The sequence below is a fragment of the Saccopteryx leptura genome, chromosome 6 (genome assembly GCF_036850995.1).
Source record: "Saccopteryx leptura isolate mSacLep1 chromosome 6, mSacLep1_pri_phased_curated, whole genome shotgun sequence".
Classification (NCBI taxonomy): Eukaryota; Metazoa; Chordata; class Mammalia; order Chiroptera; family Emballonuridae; genus Saccopteryx; species Saccopteryx leptura.
In genome coordinates, this window is record NC_089508.1 from 147,591,692 (window position 1) to 147,610,606 (window position 18,915).

An 18,915-nucleotide genomic window follows, 5' to 3' on the forward strand; every position below is an offset into this window, starting at 1 on the left:
GACTTTCTCAACTCTTCTGTTTCATTGGTCTGTTTATCTGTTCTTATGCCATTACCATTCTATGTTAAATACAGTAGCTTTTAATATGCATTGAAATGCTATTGTGGAAGTTCTCCCACTTTGTTATGCTTCAAGATTTAGCTATTTTTGACTCTTTGAATTTCTCTATATATTGTATGTATATATAGAAACAGTTTTTCAGTTTCTAGCAAAAAACTAGCTATGATTTTAATTGATATTACATTTATTCTGTAGAAAATATGGGGTATTTTGACATTTTATTTGAATTTTTATTGCTTCTACTAAACATACGAGGTTCATTGGCTTTATAACAAAATGTTCATAAACATCTCTTACATTGACATGGTGTGTTTTTATTTTCTTTCAATGTTTATGTATGTTTACACAAGTGTGTGTAGAGATGTTTTATAGCTTTCATTACATTTGATATTCTGATAGTTTTGTTTGTTTTTTACAGGGACAGAGAGAGAGTCAGAGAGAGGAATAGACAGGGACAGACAGACAGGAATGAAGAGAGATGAGAAGCATCAATCATCAGTTTTTCGTTGCGAGACCTCAGTTGTTCATTGATTGCTTTCTCATATGTGCCTTGACCGCAGGCCTTCAGCAGACGGAGTAACCCCTTGCTTGAGCCAGCGACCTTGGGTCCAAGCTGGTGGGCTTTGCTCAAACCAGATGAGCCCGTGCTCAAGCTGGCGACCTCAGGGTCTCGAACCTGGGTCCTCCGCATCCCAGTTCGACGCTCTATCCACTGCACCACCGCCTGGCCAGGCAGTATTTTATTTTTATTTAATTTTTTTCTTCTTAAGTGAGAAGCGGGGAGGCAGAGACAGACTCCCACATGCACCCTAACTGGGAACCACCCGGCAAGCCCACTATCAGGGGATGCTCTGCCCATGTGGGCCCATTGCTCTGCAACCTAGCTTTTTTTTTTTTAGCACCTGAGGTGAGGCCATGGAACCATCCTCAGCACCCATGGCCAATTTGCTTTAACTGAGACATGGCTACAGGAGAGAAAGAGAAAAATAGAGAAAAGAGAGGGGGAGGGGTAGAGAAGCAGATGATCACTTCTCCTGTGTGCCCTGACCAGGAATCAAACCCAGGACATCAATATGCCGGGCCAACGGTCTACCACTGAGCCAAATGGCCAGGGCCACTAATGTATTTTCGGTTTTTTACTTTATATTTTGTTTTTGTTGCAAACATATAGATATAAAATTAATTTATATTAACTTTGTATTTAGTGTCCTTGCTAATTTATTTTAAAACCCCACATTTTTATATTATATACATATACTGTTATGCCATCTTCTCATGTTAGTTTTATTTATTTTCAGCTTTTATTGATTTTATACACAGAAGTAGGTGGGGTGAGAAGTATCAACTCACAGTTGTTTCAGTTTGGTTGTTTATTGCTTGTTTGTTTCTTGTGCATTGACCAGCCATGCCCAGGGGCTTCAAACCTGGGGCCTCACCGCTCCAAGTCCACATCCTATCCACTGCACCACCATAGGCCAGGCCGTTTTATTTATTTACTTGACAAATGTTTATTGAGTATTGACTACACTAGGCACTGGACTTACCATGTGAGATAAAGTTGTTTATGGTTGCTCTCCGGTGTTATAAGAAACAATTGACACATTAACGATTACTTCCATTGTGGCAGTGTCCTTGGTATGTGTGTGTCTGTAACCTGCACAGGGCATGAAGGGGGAATAGGAAAGTATGTCTAGGTTTATTTGGTGGAATCAAAGGGAGACCTAGAGTAGGGATCATTTGATGAGGCAAAGTTTTCTAGACAGAAAGCTGGGGGGAAATTTTCCAAGCAGTGCAAGTAGCCAGTGTAATTAATTGGGGGCATAACACAGGTCTGAGTCCATGAGATGTTCTGTATTATTGCAGCATAATACACCAGAAAGGCAAGTGTGAAAGGTGAGACTGGGCAGTTACACAAAAAAGGTTTAAACTATGAATGAATGCTCTTGTACATCATGAAAAAATACTTTAGATTTCATGTGGCCAAAATTAGAACAAAACAAGAATTTTAAACAAGACTCTTTTATTAATAAAAGTTTTCTTAAATTGGGAAGACTTGTGCTGGAGGGAGTCGGTGTGTGGTGTGTAAGTCTAGAGTCAGGAAAAGTAGGAAAGTGTTTTTGTAGCAGGTGAACCTCAGCCAGGGCAGCAGCTGTGGAAATGGGAAAGGGGAGAATGTTTAGAGGCATGTTTTAAATTTAAAAACTGATCAACATTTAAAAAGTTTAAGTAGAAGGAACAAAAGTACTCGGTAGTTGGTTAGAGCAATAAATACCAGGGTGGAGAGTCTGAGATGACTGCTTTCCTATGAGTTTGTCTGAACTGTTCATTAGTCTGCCAGTTTTTTATGCTCGAGACTTTTGATACCTCCTCTGACTCTTGTCCTTTACAGCCAATAAACCATCATGTCTGGTTGTTCTTTCTTGAGCCTGTCTTTGAAATGATGTCCCCTCCCTCGTGATTATGTCACCGGTCCTATTGTTCATTTTGGCTTTATCAGAGCCTGCCCTGTATTGTTAATAAGGAAGGCTTGTCTGTGCAGAATCTCATACTTGCTTGTGTCCTCCTCCATGTACTTACACATCCATTAAATATTTTGATCATTGATTGTTTCTTCAGTCCTTAGAAGTGGCCTACTGATAGAACCAATAGTTAAAGTTAGGTGAGTGGCACAGTGAACACCAGATTATCTTTGTCTTTTAGAGTTGATCAAGTTAAAAAAGGTAGGTCTTCTTATAGTTACCCAATATCTAAATCTTTTGGGATTTGGACACCCTTTGCAGATTAAAAGTATCAGAAAATTGTCAAGGAAATATAAGTTCCTTTCCTCTTCATTTATATTTTTATCAGTACACATTTAAATTACCAGCATTTGTGAGAACACACAATCAGAAGCAAACGTTCCATTTTCTTATGTATCGGTTATGCCTTTTATGAGTTTAAATCTATGTATTTAGTACCAATAAGGTATTTATTTATTTAAATCTTTTTTTTTTTTTTGAGAGGACAGGGGTGAGAGAGCTGGCGACGTGTTGGGACAACTATCCAAGCCAGCCCCTTTAGCCAAACCTGGACTATTGGTCCCTCCTGCGCTTTCAACTTTCTGTATCTCAGTACTGATCATATTGCTTTTAAACATCAGGCGCAAGGCTTTCCAGGAAGAGGCAGTGCACCGCCTACTGACCAGCATCTTTACTCCTGCCTTTCTGCTGTGCACTGGCTCTGTGCTGCTGCTGCACCGCTCCTGGCCCGCCGGCTGGAGGCCTGTGCGATGTTCAGCTGTGCACACCAGCGGCGAGTGCGCAACTCATGCCCTCCTTGGCCTCCTCCCCTCACCCTGTGCTCTATCCCTCTCCCCCCCCCCCATCCTGTAGATCACACACTAGGAGACCATCGCCAGCTCAAGCCCCTTCTTCGGCCTTTGCTACTTCCCCTCACTCTGGTGGTGCCGCAGCTGCTGTACAGGTGCTGGTCTTACCGCATCCTTCCATGGCCCACAGCTTCACAAAGAGTGGCCGGATAGACAAGGGCATTTGCATCCACGTGGAGGAGTTGGACTTGCGCAGGGGGAGGCAGCTGAGAGCTATGCAGCTGAAGAATGGAGCAGCTCAGGGGCCCAGGGTGGCCCTCACTGGTGGACAGCTGGGTGGCTGGCCTATGAGAACATGACGGCCAGTAGCTGGCTGAGGTTGGCTGTGAGGGTTCCCCCAGTGCCTTGAATTCGTGGGGTTTCTAGACTGGCAGCCCATGGGCCAGCTCTGCCCAGGAGGAGGGCTGATGATCTCTGTCTCCAGCTCCTTCCTTTTGCCTACCCTCCCTTCCTCCCCGAGCGAGATGCTGCAACCGCCAGTGCCCACACCAGGCTGCAGCCTGGAGACTTGAAGAGTCCCACTGAATGGGGGACTCAGCTACTGCAAATTGCTTCCTGCTCCCACCCCCACTTTCTCTCCTTGCCCCTTACCCTCTCTCTCCCTCTTTAAAACCAATAAATTTTATAAAAATCTTTTTTAAATGATGAGGAGTCACTTATTAGCATGTGTATGCACGTATACATAGATAGGATGGCAAAATTAACAGCTTTATACAGGTCTGGAGTTGCTGATCTCAGAAATTTTTTTTTCCTATTATTACTCTATTTTCTTTCACTTGGAAAAATATACCATAACTGAGCCAAGACTTATCGACTCCATTTCTAAGAAGATAGCTTTAGGAGTAAGTGAAGCAGTTGGGCCTGGTTCAGCAGCCCCAGGGCAGACAGGTGAGTGTGAGCGGCCCCCAACAGCACAGGCGAGAGATGCTGGGAGCCAGCTGTGCTCCCAGTGACCCGTGGAACCTGGGCTCCTCAAGAACCTCTCAGGACTCTCATGACATCAAACTGTCTTTATAATCATGCTAAAAGGATACTTGTGATTTTTACTGTACTGACATTTGACTGATGCTATAGAAACAAGAGTGTGTAAAGTTGCTGGCACCTTTGTGTGACACATGGCAGTGGCCCCAACTGTACAGGTAAGCACTGCCGTCCTCACCTCTGTGAGCTCAGTGAAAAAGTCAGTTTCACATAGCATGTTCTTGATAAAACGTGAAGGTGAACAACTGTGTGACATCTAGACTCTTGCATACATTTCTTTTTTAATGGTCCATGTGACAGAATAGGAAGTGCATATAAGCACCCCGGCTACTCACTGAACCCTGTGGGGCCATCTCAGAGGGACTGTGCTGACAGTTTGATTTGCAAGCTGACCTAGCAAATGTCATTCTTATATAAAATAACAACTGCAAGACAAATTGAATATTGCAAGTTGGGGCCTGGCCCACGGTAGCGCAGTAGATAGAGCATTGATCGACCTGGGACACTGAGGTCACTGGTTGAAACCTTGAGCTTGCCCGGTCAAGGCATATACGACAAGCAATGAACAACTAAAATGAAGCAACTATACTTCTCACTCTCCCCTATCCTCTCTCTGCAAAATCAATAAATAAAACCTTTTAATAAAGGAAAGAATTTGGAGTATTTGGTAGATATTTTCTCAAAAACAAAAAAGCAATTCTGCTTTATTTTTCAGACAGAGAGAGACACAAAGATAGGAAGAGAGAAAGATGAGAAACATCAAGTCTTTATTGTGGCACCTTAGTTGTTCACTGATGGCTTTCTCACATGTGCCTTGACTGGGGGGGCTACAGCAAAGCAGGAGTGACCCCTTGCTCAAGCCAGTAACCTTGGGCTCAAACCAGCCACCTTTGGGCTCAAGCAAGTGACCATGGGGTCATGTCTATGATCCCACACTCAAGCTAGCAACCTCCTACTCAAGTTGGTGAGCCCGTGCTCAAGCTGGTGACCTTGGGGTTTTGAACCTGGGTCCTCTGAGTACCAGTCCAATGCTCTATCCACTGCGCCACAGCTTGGTCTGGCAATTCTGCTGCTTTAAGCAAATCACCCGATATTTGTTGCCAGTGATAAAATTCGAGCTTCCAAGCACAAATTGGGTTTTTAGAAAAATTACGTCTGCCATACTATGACAGTTTTCTCTATACTTAAAAGATTTTCCTGATGGGATCACTGGTGACCCTTTTTCTAATGGTATCATAAAATGTGCCAACATTTGGGCCCTGGCCAGTTGGCTCAGTTAGAGCGTCACATGGAAACACCAAGGTTCGATCCCTGGTCAGGGCACACAGAAGTGACCTTCTGCTGCTCCATCCCTCTGCCTCCCTTTTCTCTCCCCCCTCCACTCTGCCTCACAGCCATAGCTCTTGATTGCTTCCACTGTATCAGCCCACATGCTGAGGATGGTTCCATGGAGCCTCTGCCTCAGGCACTAAAAATATACTGCTCATAAAAATTAGGGGATATTTCAAAATGAATATGAAGCGATAAAATATCTCCTAATTTTTGTAAGCAGTGTAGCTCAGTTGTGAGCATGGCCCCAGATGGGCAGAACGTCAGCCTCAGACGCGGGTTACCAAGTGGACCCCAGTCGGGTGCATGTGGAAGTCTATCTCCCCTCCTCTCACTTAGAAAAGAAGAAAATTAATTAATTAATTAATAAGAAACACCAAACTACACACTCAAAAATGGTTAGAATACTAAATTTCATATTATGTGACTTTTTTTTACAACTAAAAAAAAGCTAAGAATTTGAATAGACATTTGTCCAAGAAGATACACAAATAGCCAATAAGCACAGTAAAGACACTCAAAATCACTAATCATTAGAGAAACGCAACTCAAAACTATGAGATACCACCTCATACCCATTAGGATGACTATTGTCAAAAAGCAGAAGGTAAGTGTTGACAAGGATGTGGAGAAATTAGAATGCTTGTGCAGTATGGGAGGGAATATAAAATTTTACAGCCACAAAATAGCACAGTAGGTAGGCTCTTCAAAAAATGAAAAATATAAACTTGTACATCCATGTTCATAAGAGCATTATTTTTTAAAGATTTTATTTATTTAAAAACTACTAGTTGATGCAGGAAGCATCAACTCATAGTAGTTGTTTCTTGTACATACCTTGACCCAGCAGGCCCAGGGTTTCAAACTGACAATTTTTGCATTCCAGGTCAACACTTTATCCACTGCACCACCACAGGTCAGGCCCATCACAGCATTATTCACATTAGCTAAAACATGGGGCAACCTATGCGCCCATCGACTGAGGAGGAGATGAGCAAAATGTGATATATACCTACAATGGAATATTACACAGGCCTGAAAAGGAAGACAATTCTGACACATGCTACAGTGTGAATAAACCTTGAGGACATTATGCTAAGTGAAAGTCAATCAGAAAAAGACAAATACTGTATGAATCCTTTTATATCAGGTACTCAGAGCAGTCAAATCATAAAGTAGAATGGTAGTTGCCAGAGGATGGAGTGAGGGGAGAAGGTGAAGTTATTGCTTAACAGGTAGAGGGTTTCAGATGCACAAGCTGAAGGAGTTATAGGAACAGATGGTAGTGATGGCTGTACAACAGTGTGAATGTTTTCAATGCCCCTGAACTGTGCACTTAGAAATGTCAAAGTGGTAAACTTTTTATGTGTAGTTTAACTCAATAAAAAAATAGAAAAAAAATGACCATTAACAAAAGATCAAGATCCTGGTCAGTTGGTTTAATGAATAGAGTATAAGCCCAGAATGCAGATGTCCTGGGTTTGATCCCCAGTCAGGGCACACATGAGAAGTAACCATTTGCTCTCTTTCCTTCCCTCTCCTCCTTCTCTCTCTTCCCCTCCAACAGCCAGTGGTTCGGTTGATTTGAGCATCATCCCCAGATAGGGGTTGCCAGGTGGGGGGTTGCCAGGTGGATCCCGATTGGGGCACATCTGAGAGTCTCTCTATCTCCCCTCCTTTCACTTAAAAACAAAAAATATATAACTAAAGTATATTCATGCAATGGAAAACCATATAACAAAAATGAATAAACCACAGGGCACAACACAAATGGATCGTGCTATGTTGAATGAAAATATGACACAAAAAAACATATACAGAATGATACAACTTACCTAAGTCCAAAAGCAGACACTCTATTAAATATTTTCCACTGATAAGAGAGAGAAGCATCAACCCATTGTTTCACTTAGTTATTCCATTTATTGTGTACCCACAGATTGCTTCTCCTATACACCCTGACTGGGAGTTAAGACTGTGACCTCTGGTGCACCCAATTGACACTTTAATCACCAAGCCAGCCAGCCAGGGCCCGAAAGCAGACCCCCTGAGCTGTGTTGTATTAGGGTGTACACAGAGGCGGTACAGTTCTAAATAAAAAGAGAAACACAAATTACAAAAGATGACCCCTCCTGGGGTCCAATCTTGGCACTATGGCATAATTACTGGGGATGAGCAGGGGAGCTTAAAACTCTGCCGGGCCCAGAACCCACACCGAGGTTCTGATTTCGCTGTCAGCGATGCTGGCCTTGGGCACCCATTCCCAAAGGTCTCCAGGTGTTTCTAACATGAGGACCACGCTGAGGAGGCTGCTCTAAGGGGAAGCCCGGCTGGCAATGGTTTCCTTGACCCGGGTCGGAGTTTCACAGGAGACAGCTCTATACTGTGCGTTCCTCTGTGCCCCTGTCCATATACCTCAGCTCTTCTTTTTCTCCACTGCATACACGTAGGTGTTCCAGGGCCCACAGCTCACAGCCATGACTTGGAGTTGCTTATCCACAAAGTATTCCACACGGCAGGGCCGATCCCAGCTGGTCATGTCACTGTGGCCAAGCTGTCCGTATTTACCTACAGTGAGACGAGCCCCTTGACCATCTCACCTTCAAGAAAGAAAACCAGCCCATGTGCTGGGCTTACGCCCCCATTCTACTGGCATCTGGGGTGAATTCAGGAGACCAGCCCCCAGGCCAGGCCTGTCCTGAGTCTGCAGGAGGTGGCTGCTACTAGTCACCCCAGGCCAGCTGCTCTCAGGTCCCTGCTCCTATGCCCACTGCCAGACCGAAGGTGTTTCATAAATGATGGCTACCACTCCCTTCAGACCAGTTTTCCAGAAAGGCAGAAGGGAAGGACTGATACCATCTGACCCGAGTGTGCCTAGACCTGTTGTAGGGAGGGGATGAATACAAAGCTCTCCAGTTCTGGCCCTCACCTCACACAGTTCAGCACGGCTCCTGTCACTGTCCCTCCACTACCAGGCCTTTTGTCCCCTTGATTTAAGTATCACAGAAGCAAAGCCTTGACTTACCCCAGCCCCAGGTGTAGAGCTCCCCCGATCCTGCAACCGAAAGGAGAGCACAGGGCTGTCAGCACTGCCGTTTGACCAGACGTTTGTCTAGCTCGGTCAGCCATAGCCAGAGCCAGCTCACTGTAAATTATCAGGGGATTGGCTTTGCAGAACACAACACAGTCTCTCTGTCCCTTAACAGCTGTCTATCACATTTGGGGTGGAATGGATCCAGATAAGAAAAGTTCACCTTCCTGTATGCCAATGGCTTCTCACAGCTACTGAGTTCAGGACTCTCAGCAGCTGGATAGGGCAGGCCCTGCTGTCAGACAAAGAGGCTGGCCAGGGACACGTCTGTGCCGCACACAGGGGCTGGGCAACACTAGCCTGCCTCCAGGAAGAACTTTGGGGGCCTACTGGCCACTGCTGCAGCCACGGGGAGGCTGGGACTCTACTTGCTGAGTGAGCAGCTTCTTAGCACCTGTCCAAGATACTTACATGAGCTGTGTTTCAGGGGCCCCACCTGTTTCTGCAGCCACCAGCTACAGGGCGAGGTGCACTGTGTCCTGAACCAGCCCACCCAGCCACACTCACTCGTCACCACTGCCGTGTGCCGGGATCCACAGCTGGCCTTGACTGCGCCTGCGCCCAGGGGGAGGTCCAGTAAAGCTGGGAAGGGCTGCAGGGCTATGAAGGAAGCAGGGGCTCCATCCTCAGTTCTGGCTGTTCCCTTCACTTCAGAACCATCTTCATTCAGTCCCGTGGTTTCAAAGCAGTAAGAGTGATGACAACATGATGGCTAACACTCACTGAACACAGATACATTAACTAATACAGCAGCTCTGTGAGCACAACACTCTCTAGCTCCAAGCTGATGCTCTCAACCCCTAATTCCCAGGGAGTGCTGGAGTAGACAGGTGTGGGCATCTACCCTGCCATGCCCCTGCTGTAAGGGGCTCAGAGTCCTGTGGTGTGTCCTGGGGTCTCAAGGATGTCACATGTCCCTTCTAAGCACTCTAAGCTCTCTATCCAGCATATGGCCAGGAGTCAGGAATGACAGAAATGTGTGAAAGTCAGGAGTTGAGACTCAGCCTTGGCCAATTAGCTCAGTCAGCTCAAGTGTCATCCTGAAACAACAAGGTTTCAGGTTCAATCCCTGATCAGGGCACATACAGGAAGCACCCAATGAATGCAAAACTAAGTAGAACAGCCAACAAATGGTACTCTCCTTCTGTCTTTCTAAAATCAGTAAAAATAAAAAAAGGTGAGACTTGATCCTGGCCAGGTCGCTCAATGGACAGAGCATTGTCCTGGCACACTGAGGTCACGGGTTCAATCCCGGGTCAGGGCATGACAAGAAGCAATCAATGAGTGCACAAATGAGTACACAACTAAGTGGAACAATGAAGTGATGCTTCCCTCTCTCTCTCTCTCCCTTCCCTCTATTCTCTTTCCCCCTTCCTCTGCCTCTCTCAAATCAATGAAAAATTAAATTAAAATAAAAAAGTTGAGACTCACCTTCCCCTGAGACTGTCTTTCTGTCCTCTGCCAGGCTCCTGCTGGGCAGAGCTAGCTGCCCTGATTCATTCCATCCCCAGATATAAATGTCCCCAGTCTCTGAAAGAGATACAAGGGGCCCAGTAAACAGGCTGTGAACCTCCCTCCCCTCCTAAGCCCCTTGCTTCTCTCCAAGCTCCACTATACCCCACTAGCTCCCTGGGGACACACAAGGCCTGCCCTGCCCAAGTTAGCACCCCAGGGAGAGAGTGCCTCCCTCATGACCCAGCAGTGTCCTTGTCTTAACAGCTCCTCCCTCCCCCAAGTGCCTCAGATCACCCTTTTCTTTAAAGGAAGTCTCTTGCTGGGCATTCCTCTCAATTGTCACTTTCCCTCTGTTGCTAAACTGGCCCCTCTCTCCTCCCACCACACACACACACACACACACACACACACACACACACACCCCTCAGAAATGTGTCCCTGACGTCCTCCCATGGTCTCGTTCAAATTCCCAGAGTCCCGCCCCTTTCTTCAGCCCCACCTGCCCTGGTCCTGGGGAAGGCCTCTGCTTGAAGCTCCTACCTTCCTTGACTTCATATGATTACAGTTTGAATATTGGAGCAACAGCCCTAGAGCTAAAAATTAACTAACAATAGCAGCAAATCATTATCAAGTGTTTGAATCTGTGCCAGTGTTTAACCTCTTCTCAAATATAATCTTTCAATTCTCACACCTGACCAGGCGGTGACATAGTAGATAAAGCGTCAATCTGGGACTCTGGAGGACCCGGGTTCAAAACCCCTAGGCCACTCTATGGCTTTAGTGTGGGGTTGCTGGCTTGAGCGTGGGATCATAGACATGACCTCATGGGTGCTGGCTTGAACCCAAGGTCTCTGGCTCGAGCAAGGGGGTCACTGGCTTGGCTGGAGGCCCTAGTTAAGACACATATGAGAAAGCAATCAATGGACAACTAAGGTGCTACAACGAATTGATGCTTCTCCTGTCTGTCTGTCTGTCTGTCTCTCTCTCTCTCTCTCTCCCCCTTCCTGTCTGTCTGTCTCTCTCTTGAAAAAATAAAAAATAAAAATTCTCAGAGTAGCCCTGCAGAGGGTTCTGTGACCACAGCCCATTTTACACAATGTTCTCATTGTATTCACAAGAAAACTGGAGGCACAGAGAGGTTAAATGCTCAGCTTTAGGCCACAAGGGGCAGAGCAATGATCTGAATCCAGGAAGTCTGGTTTGAAGAATCAAGGCTCCAACCATGACACCAAATGTAAGGCATCAAATTCCTTCTGGAACCCTAAGTATGAGAATTGCCACTGAGCTGTTTCCAGTATCTGCTCTATTCCCTGCATCCCGGTAGCTCCAGAGCCTGGCACCAACCCAGGCCCATTAATAAAAATGGGGGGGGGGGGGGCAGTGCTGACATATAGGAGTGTTTAGAGCCCCAGGTGATGTAAGTAGCAGCCAGAGGCCCAGAGGCAGATCCTTGAGAAAATCAGTGGCTCCGAGCCCTACTGGACAGCCCTGGAATCACAGGCACCTGGATCGCCAGCCAGGCTGTAGACTCACAATCCAAAGTGAAACTCCTCATTCAGGTCCCAGGTCACCACCCATGGCACCACCAGGGCTCACTCTCACCACATTCATCCTCCCTGTGTCCACTGGGAACCACACATCATGGCCACCTAGACACCTGCAGCCTTTCCCTCCATTCTCCTTGGCTGGGCTGCCCCTCACCCCTTCATTCTTCCCTCTGGAGTTTTATATAAAGACAGGCCTGGTGGAGGTAGATGAATAGGGTAGTGAGACAGTAAGACCAGTAACAAAATATAAGAACAGTTCAAGTGTGAGTGGGTGATGAAGGCAGCAGAGGGGCTCAACGGGAAAGGCATCCAGGAGTCATGGACAACTGAACTGACCGATGTGGGATGAGCTTAGGGGACCTGCCTACCCACTGCACCAAAACTAGAAGAGGTGGAAGGTTTGGAGCCTACAAGACCCCAGCTTCTTTGGAGAAGTAAGGTCACTCACCACTCACACACACAGAGTGCCAGCCCCCGGCGGCCACCTCAGCCATGGGCAGGCCTTGCAGCACCTCCAACAGCCTTGGCTCCAGCTCTGCTTCCAGAGTCCTGTGGCCCAGCTGGTCCACGCCTGAGCAAGGGAACCCCTAGTCAGCTCTGGGTATATCAAGGGGGTCTCCCCACCCTTCCTTCCGTGGTCACACTCACCACCCCCGCCTCAGAAGTACATCTGGCCGGCCTAGTCCAGCAGCAGCGCGCGCTCTGTGCCCACCTCCAGCCAACGCGCCCGGCAGCTCCCGGGCCAGAGGCGGGGCGAGGGGTGGCCGCGGGCTCACGTAGGCTCGGGCGCAGGGCAGCAGGGGCAGCGGCGCGGCCCGGGTCTCACCGCCCGCTCTGCCTTCCCGCCCGGTCTCCGCCATTACGGTCTGGACCCAGAGGGGCTCCCAGCGCAGAGCTGAGCCTGGCGCCCTGGCCTGCAGCTCGGCCCTGGCCCCGGGTCCCCGCCCATCACGCAACACCACGAAGAGTGTTTCTGAGGCCCACAGGTTCCGGCAGCCCTCCGCGGCGCCGCCCGCCGAGCGTGACAGATGCACCCCTCCAGCACCTAGGGCAGATGACAACGGGCTGAGCCGAAGGCGGGGGACATGTGTGCGGAGAGAGGCTCAAAGTGGGAAGGAAGGGGGCGCTCGCCGCTGAGGAACGCGGTGTAGCTCCAGCTGGCGCTGACGCTGCAGATGTCCCTGCCTCTGTCGGGCGCGCACAGCGGCTGGAAGTTGTGAACCTGGTGCCCGCAGCCGCAGGCAAGCGCCTGCCTGAAGCCGCAGAAACCGAAGCGAAACCAGGACTCGGGGCGCTCCTTGACCATGCTCTGTTAGCGCCCTCTGCTGGCCGCCACTGGGCTGGTAGGCGAAGGGTCTGGAACCTGAGAGCTTGCAGGCGGCCCCTTCACGGACACTGCAGCTGCCTGACCTGTAAGATAAGGAGAGTGCCACCCTCTAACAGAGGCAGACAATAGCCATTCCACAGCGTTCACTGAACAGGGGCCTTATCTAAAGTCCTACCCGATTTAGGAGGACCCCGAGCTGTCTAGAGTGGGGCAATTTCTCTGTCCTTTTTGACTTGGCAAGCTCAGCAGTTCACGAAATGAGTCGGAGGGATTTAAGCGCCCTCTTCTTCTTCAGGCATTGGACTGCGGTCTGGGCTTCTTTAGCTCTAAATTCCCAGGGTCAGGTGTATTATGCCATAGAATCATCCCCATTTCAAAAAGTAACCCAGAGAAAGCAACTCTCACAGTTACACAGCTTAGAACTGAGAGAGGGAACAAGCTAAGCTCCAGGCCCACTGATTCCAAGCACAGTGCTCTTCCTAACAGTGTAACGCTGCAGAGCCATGAGAGACCTTACCGGTTACAGCCAGCTCCAGGGTTCTCATGTTTGCTCCTGCTGCTAACAGGGCCTGTGGCCTCAGCTAATTCACTTAAGTCCAAGTTCAGTTCAGTTTCACAGAAGTGGAGGTAGGACAGGGGGATGTTTGTACCTATCTTGTGGAAATGTTTGGAACCTGTGCACATAAAGGGTTCACTGGCACCTACCATCATAAACACACCGTACTAGCTAATTACATCCAGTACTTTGGGTTGATCAGTACGACTGGGTCCTTATTGGGCTCTCCAGGATATGTATAAGCACAGTTGCTCCAGAACCCCACCTAGTAATTTATTCATTCCGCAGGTATTGACTGATCCTCTGCTCCAGGCACTCGAAGAGGAGGGTTTTCTGCCCCGCGGAGCTCACACATCAACGGGGAGACAGGCAGTCTAGTGGTCACACAATGCGCTTCCTCAAAACAGCATGTGCACCTTGGTCAAAATTTTACAGGTATTTTCAAGCCTTTGAAGTAAAATCCTGGACCTCTCTAGAGATCAAAGCTCCTTGATTCTCATGTTTCTAACCCCTTCTGTGTCCAATCCCAACTCAAGGAGGCCTTTGACTTTGATCTTGACTCTATGCCCTATGCCCACTCAGGTAGCTCCTTCTGATGGGCAGTCTCTACGGTGGAAAGGAGGAGGAGCAGAGCGGTGGCCCAGGAAGGAGTCGCCAGCCCTGGACCCGCCAGGGGCAAAGGCTGGAAGGCCCGCGACTCGGGTGAGGCGCCCATTGGCTGCCAGGCCGCCCTGGGCCCAATCGCCCACGAGGGCGCCGCTTACCTCGGTTCCTACGAGTCCCCGCTGTGGCCTGTCCAGTCTAAGCTCCGGGGAGCCGGTGGGGAAGCCTACACTGTGCCACTGCGGCCTCGGGTGCTAAGTAGGCGGACCTCCGATGGGCGTGGTGGACGAGATGGTCCCAGCCCCCGCAGGTCTCCGCGGAGTCCAGATAAGAAGCACTTGCGGGACTCTGCTAAAGAGCCTAGACAAACGGTAAAGCGCAGGGACCCCGCTGTGAGGTACCACCAGCCAACCCGTTTCACTCACTCTCTTGCGAGACCTCAGCGGAAAGGAAGCGGCCTTACTAGGCGGGCAGCGGTCTTACCTCCCATTGGCTCAAAAACTGTCATCTAAGCTTTTGAGCCAATGAGCTTCACTGGGCTTGGCCCGCAAAGCGGAAGTGGCTGGTGGGAGAGCCCGGGCTTCAGCCCACCCCGCACCGCACCCGCGGGAGGAGCGGCCCCGTGGACCCACCCACCGCAATCCCAACACTGACTGAGCGTCACTGACAACTCTGGATACAGTCACAAAATTTAAAAGCCACCATCTAGGAGCCTATATTCTAAACCCAATGAGCCTCCAACGGGATTAAGCCGCGACTTGGCAGTACCGGGTGAGGAATCCATGGGATTCCTTTGTAGTCCTGGCTCCTCTTGTGTATTTGACAGGCCCAGTTCCTGCTCCAGAAAATGGCCCACAGCCAGCGCTCCTGCAGGCCACAGACGGCACACATTTGAGTTCAACACACTTTTATTACAGGATCTGGGGCAGTCCTGCTAGCAGATTTGGATGATGCTCACTGCTGGTGAGGCTGCTGTATGTGCCCTTCCCAATGTCGAAAACATCGGGCTGAGTTAGGAGGTGCCTTTCCCTTTCCCAGGTTTACAGTAAGTTGTGGGAGACAGGCTGTAAACTGACAAAATCCTTACAGCCTAGGGCTTAGTTTAAGACTAAGCTCTTCTCCAGCCTTCTAATACTAAAATCTTCTCAACACCATTCTAATACTAAGATCTTCCACACACCCTTAAAATACTAAGATCTTCTCAACACCATTCTTAAAATTAAGCTTTTTCCCACACCCTTGACTGTTGCATGATGTAGGGTGGTGCACTCTTATGAGGAATCCCATTTATGCCTCAGATGAGTGGCTTTGTATCAAAGACTTCCTTATTTGTATATTGGCTTAAATGCTTTAATTGTCTACGCTATATAATAAAGCAGACCGGGGGCTTTCTCTCTCTGATCTTGCCATCAGCATTGCTGAGGCCTCCCGATCCCATCCTCTTTTCTTGGTGAGTCTGTTTTCTTAATTCCGTGCAGTTCTCCCTCAGGGCCTGGAATTACTAGCCCCGCTGGTTTGCAGCAGTAAGTAGTACAGGAAAAGCCTTGCTGCCTGAGCCTGGAAGCAGTGCAGGCAGAGCAGGCCTGTTATAAGCATGGCCTCTGACACAGGACAGAACATACTAAAGGGCAGCTAAGGAGGAGAGGCCAGAGTGCTCAGTAGCATAGGCCCTACCAGCCAGAGCTGCACATCATCATTCCCTGTGCTGCGATGCGCAGTGTGTGCATCAAAGAGCCCTTCACTCTCCATCCTGGTTCGGTTTGATGAGTTCATATTCCACTGCTTTCCCCAGGGAAGCCACGGCTGCCCTTGTAACAGAGCCCTCCTGGCCCTTCGCCAGCCCTGACAGGATCTCTAGCACCTCGCTCTCCATCAGGCCGCTGGAGGTCTGTTGTGAGGCCTCCTCCGTGTTCAGCACCGCCACGGCACCCCGGTACTGCAGCTCCTGGTTGGGGCTCAGAAGCAGAGCCTGCAGGATCTCTAGCCAGTGTGTGGGCTGTAGGAAACAAAAGTGGGACCACCAAGCAACAAGCAAGCTGAATCCCCGGTAGGGGCCACACGCACCCGCCCTGGACTTTCCCCACCAACCACTAACATGCTGGGGGTCTGGGCCCCTCCCCTCCCCCACAGAAAAGAGGCACTGACCAATTGCGGGATGCGGCTGCACTGAGAAGGCCGCATGGAGGTGAGCATGGCCAGGCCCCCACAGCAGCTCATCATCCTCCCCACTGTACAGCACCAGCAGCTTCAGCCGGTCATTGCCCTCGGCTTCAGAGAGGTCCTATACCTGTAGCCAGATGAGGGAGGAAACCAAGTCAGCTGGGGCTAAGCCCACTCAGGCACAGGCACTTCTGCATGCCTGCCCACATGACTGTCTGAATCAACTCTCACCTCCTTGCTCATGACCAAGTTACACATGCACTCTATGGCTGCCCGGTGGATCAGCTCATGGTCCTCGAACATGTAGCCCTCAATCATAGGCACAGCCTTCTCCTTTAGGATCTTCTGCCTGCGGAGCCAAGGGTGGAAAGGCTGGCACCATCAGAGCCTCTACCACCGTGTCCCCAAAATCCAGCCCTAGGCAATGTCCCTGGGCAAAGGAGTTCCCTGAGCAATGTTCAAAGACCATCCCGCACTAGTGTGAACTGCACTGGTTTCCAGCATTCTAACCAGGCCTAGGAGATGACATAATACCATGGACAATGCTCTGAACTAGAAGTTAGGAGATGAGGGTGGTGGTGACGGTGATGCTAACACCTACCATTTGAGCACTTACCCTGACCCAGCACTTAGACTGACTTCATCCTCCCCACGGCTCCATGCTGAAGATGCAGGTGGGACTGTCATGACTACTTTGCAGAAGAAGAAACTGAGGCTGAGAAGTGAGTCTGTAGCCAAGGTCACAACTAGCAATAATAGCTAATATGTACTAATTGGCCACATTGCTGGGAGACAGGCACCTTCATTGTACTTTTACATATATACTGCTCACAAAAATTAGGGGATATTTTATCACTTCATATTAATTTTGAAATATCCGCTAATTTTTGTGAGAAGTATATTTCCTTATTTAATTCTCCTCAACACAATTCCATGAGGTAGGTACTATAACCATCCCACTTCACAGAAAGAAAAAGTGAGGCATGGAGAGATTTAGTAACTTGCTTGAAGTTACACACTAGTAACCAGAGAAGCCAGGATTCAAACCCACGCAGTTCTACTCCAAAACCTGCATTATACACAGAGGAAAAAAAACCAGGTAAACCTGAAATATACACACACCAGATAGACAAAGCTATGATTGCACGAGAAGGCAAGCCAAAGATAGAATCCACTCACAGAAGAAAAAAGCTGGAGGGCTGAGTTTTTCTCTTTCCTCACTGATCTGAGGGAAGGAGGCACTTTTAGCATGGGCTTTGTCTCAGAACCGGGAGAAAAGGAGAGACTGAGGGGAAGGAGCTGAAATAAGGCCAGCAACCAAGACTGGAAGCAGGGCTGTTTCCTGGCATCTGGACACCTGTTTGTGATTGCAGGCACTGGGTGCGCACAAAGCCTGTGGCATGTTCCCAAGAACTGCACTCCAATAGCCAGTGGAGAGAGACTGAGGGGAATGTGAGCTATGATTGGGAAATTTGAATATTAGGGCATTTCATGATGTGAAGGTTCCATACTTACTCCATGCTTAGACTGATTATGTTGAGGGATTCCATGTTCAAGAGGGTCTTTTCCCAGGTCATTATACTCAGCATGTTTCATGCTCAGTATAGTTCTTTCTCCAAAAGGTTCCTTTCTCAGAGCGGACACATACTGTAAACAGTTCATGTTCAGGAGAGTACACTGAATGGGGGTCTATTCTACAAGGGGTATGCAGTCAGGTGGGTCCATACTCAGGGCACTTATGCTCAGGATGGTGTATAGTCAGGGCATATACATTATCAATGAGGTACATACTTATGAAATGCTGTTATTATGAAATATGGTAATAAGAGCAATTCTTGCTCAGGAGATTTCATGCTGAGAAGGATACATGTTCAAGAGTTTTTCGGGATCAAGTGAGTACATACTCATTAGGCAATATATCGGTTTGTTTATAGTCAAAACAGTGCATTATTAGGAGTGTCTGTTCTTATGATTTACATATTCAGGAAGGCCCCTGTACAGGGGTAACATACAAACATGGGAACACATGCTCATGAAAGGCTCTGATTAGGGAAGCTGATTATTAGAGCAGTTTATGATCAGGAGTGTCCATGCTTATGGAGTCCTTGCTTGGAAGTGCTTATGCCCAGGGATTCCATGTTCAAAAGGGTCTGTGATCAGCTAATTATTGCTCAGGATCTTTCACACACAGGGTTTCTAAGTTCAGTGGAGTTTTTTCTCAGAATGGTTTCATTCTCAGAGTGGATACATTCTTCTTGATTAAAAATTGGAGCCACAATCCTGATATGGCTGTATTTCTATATAAAATGTGAACATAACCAATGAAACTGATAAGGTCAGAAACCCCTAGTAAATGGAAAAGGGCCAGGCACCATGCGGAATTTATTCTGTAAAGTTTGTGAGCTCAAACAAAAGTCTTAGTTTGAGCCAAGAGCAGAC

General features: G+C 48.3%; 1 protein-coding gene across 1 annotated transcript; it reads right to left on the reverse strand.

The window, feature by feature from the left end:
• Nucleotides 1–3,400: 3,400 nt before the first annotated feature.
• LOC136375822 (RCC1 domain-containing protein 1-like) lies at nucleotides 3,401–14,748 on the reverse strand. The gene is given in 10 exon segments (XM_066341589.1): nucleotides 3,401–8,305; nucleotides 8,763–8,792; nucleotides 9,336–9,488; nucleotides 10,260–10,358; nucleotides 12,279–12,401; nucleotides 12,479–12,560; nucleotides 12,562–12,915; nucleotides 12,918–13,240; nucleotides 13,675–13,831; nucleotides 13,979–14,748. Coding segments are annotated over 8 exon segments (1,212 nt in total). The 5' UTR covers nucleotides 13,137–13,240; nucleotides 13,675–13,831; nucleotides 13,979–14,748; the 3' UTR covers nucleotides 3,401–8,153.
• Nucleotides 14,749–18,915: the final 4,167 nt, after the last annotated feature.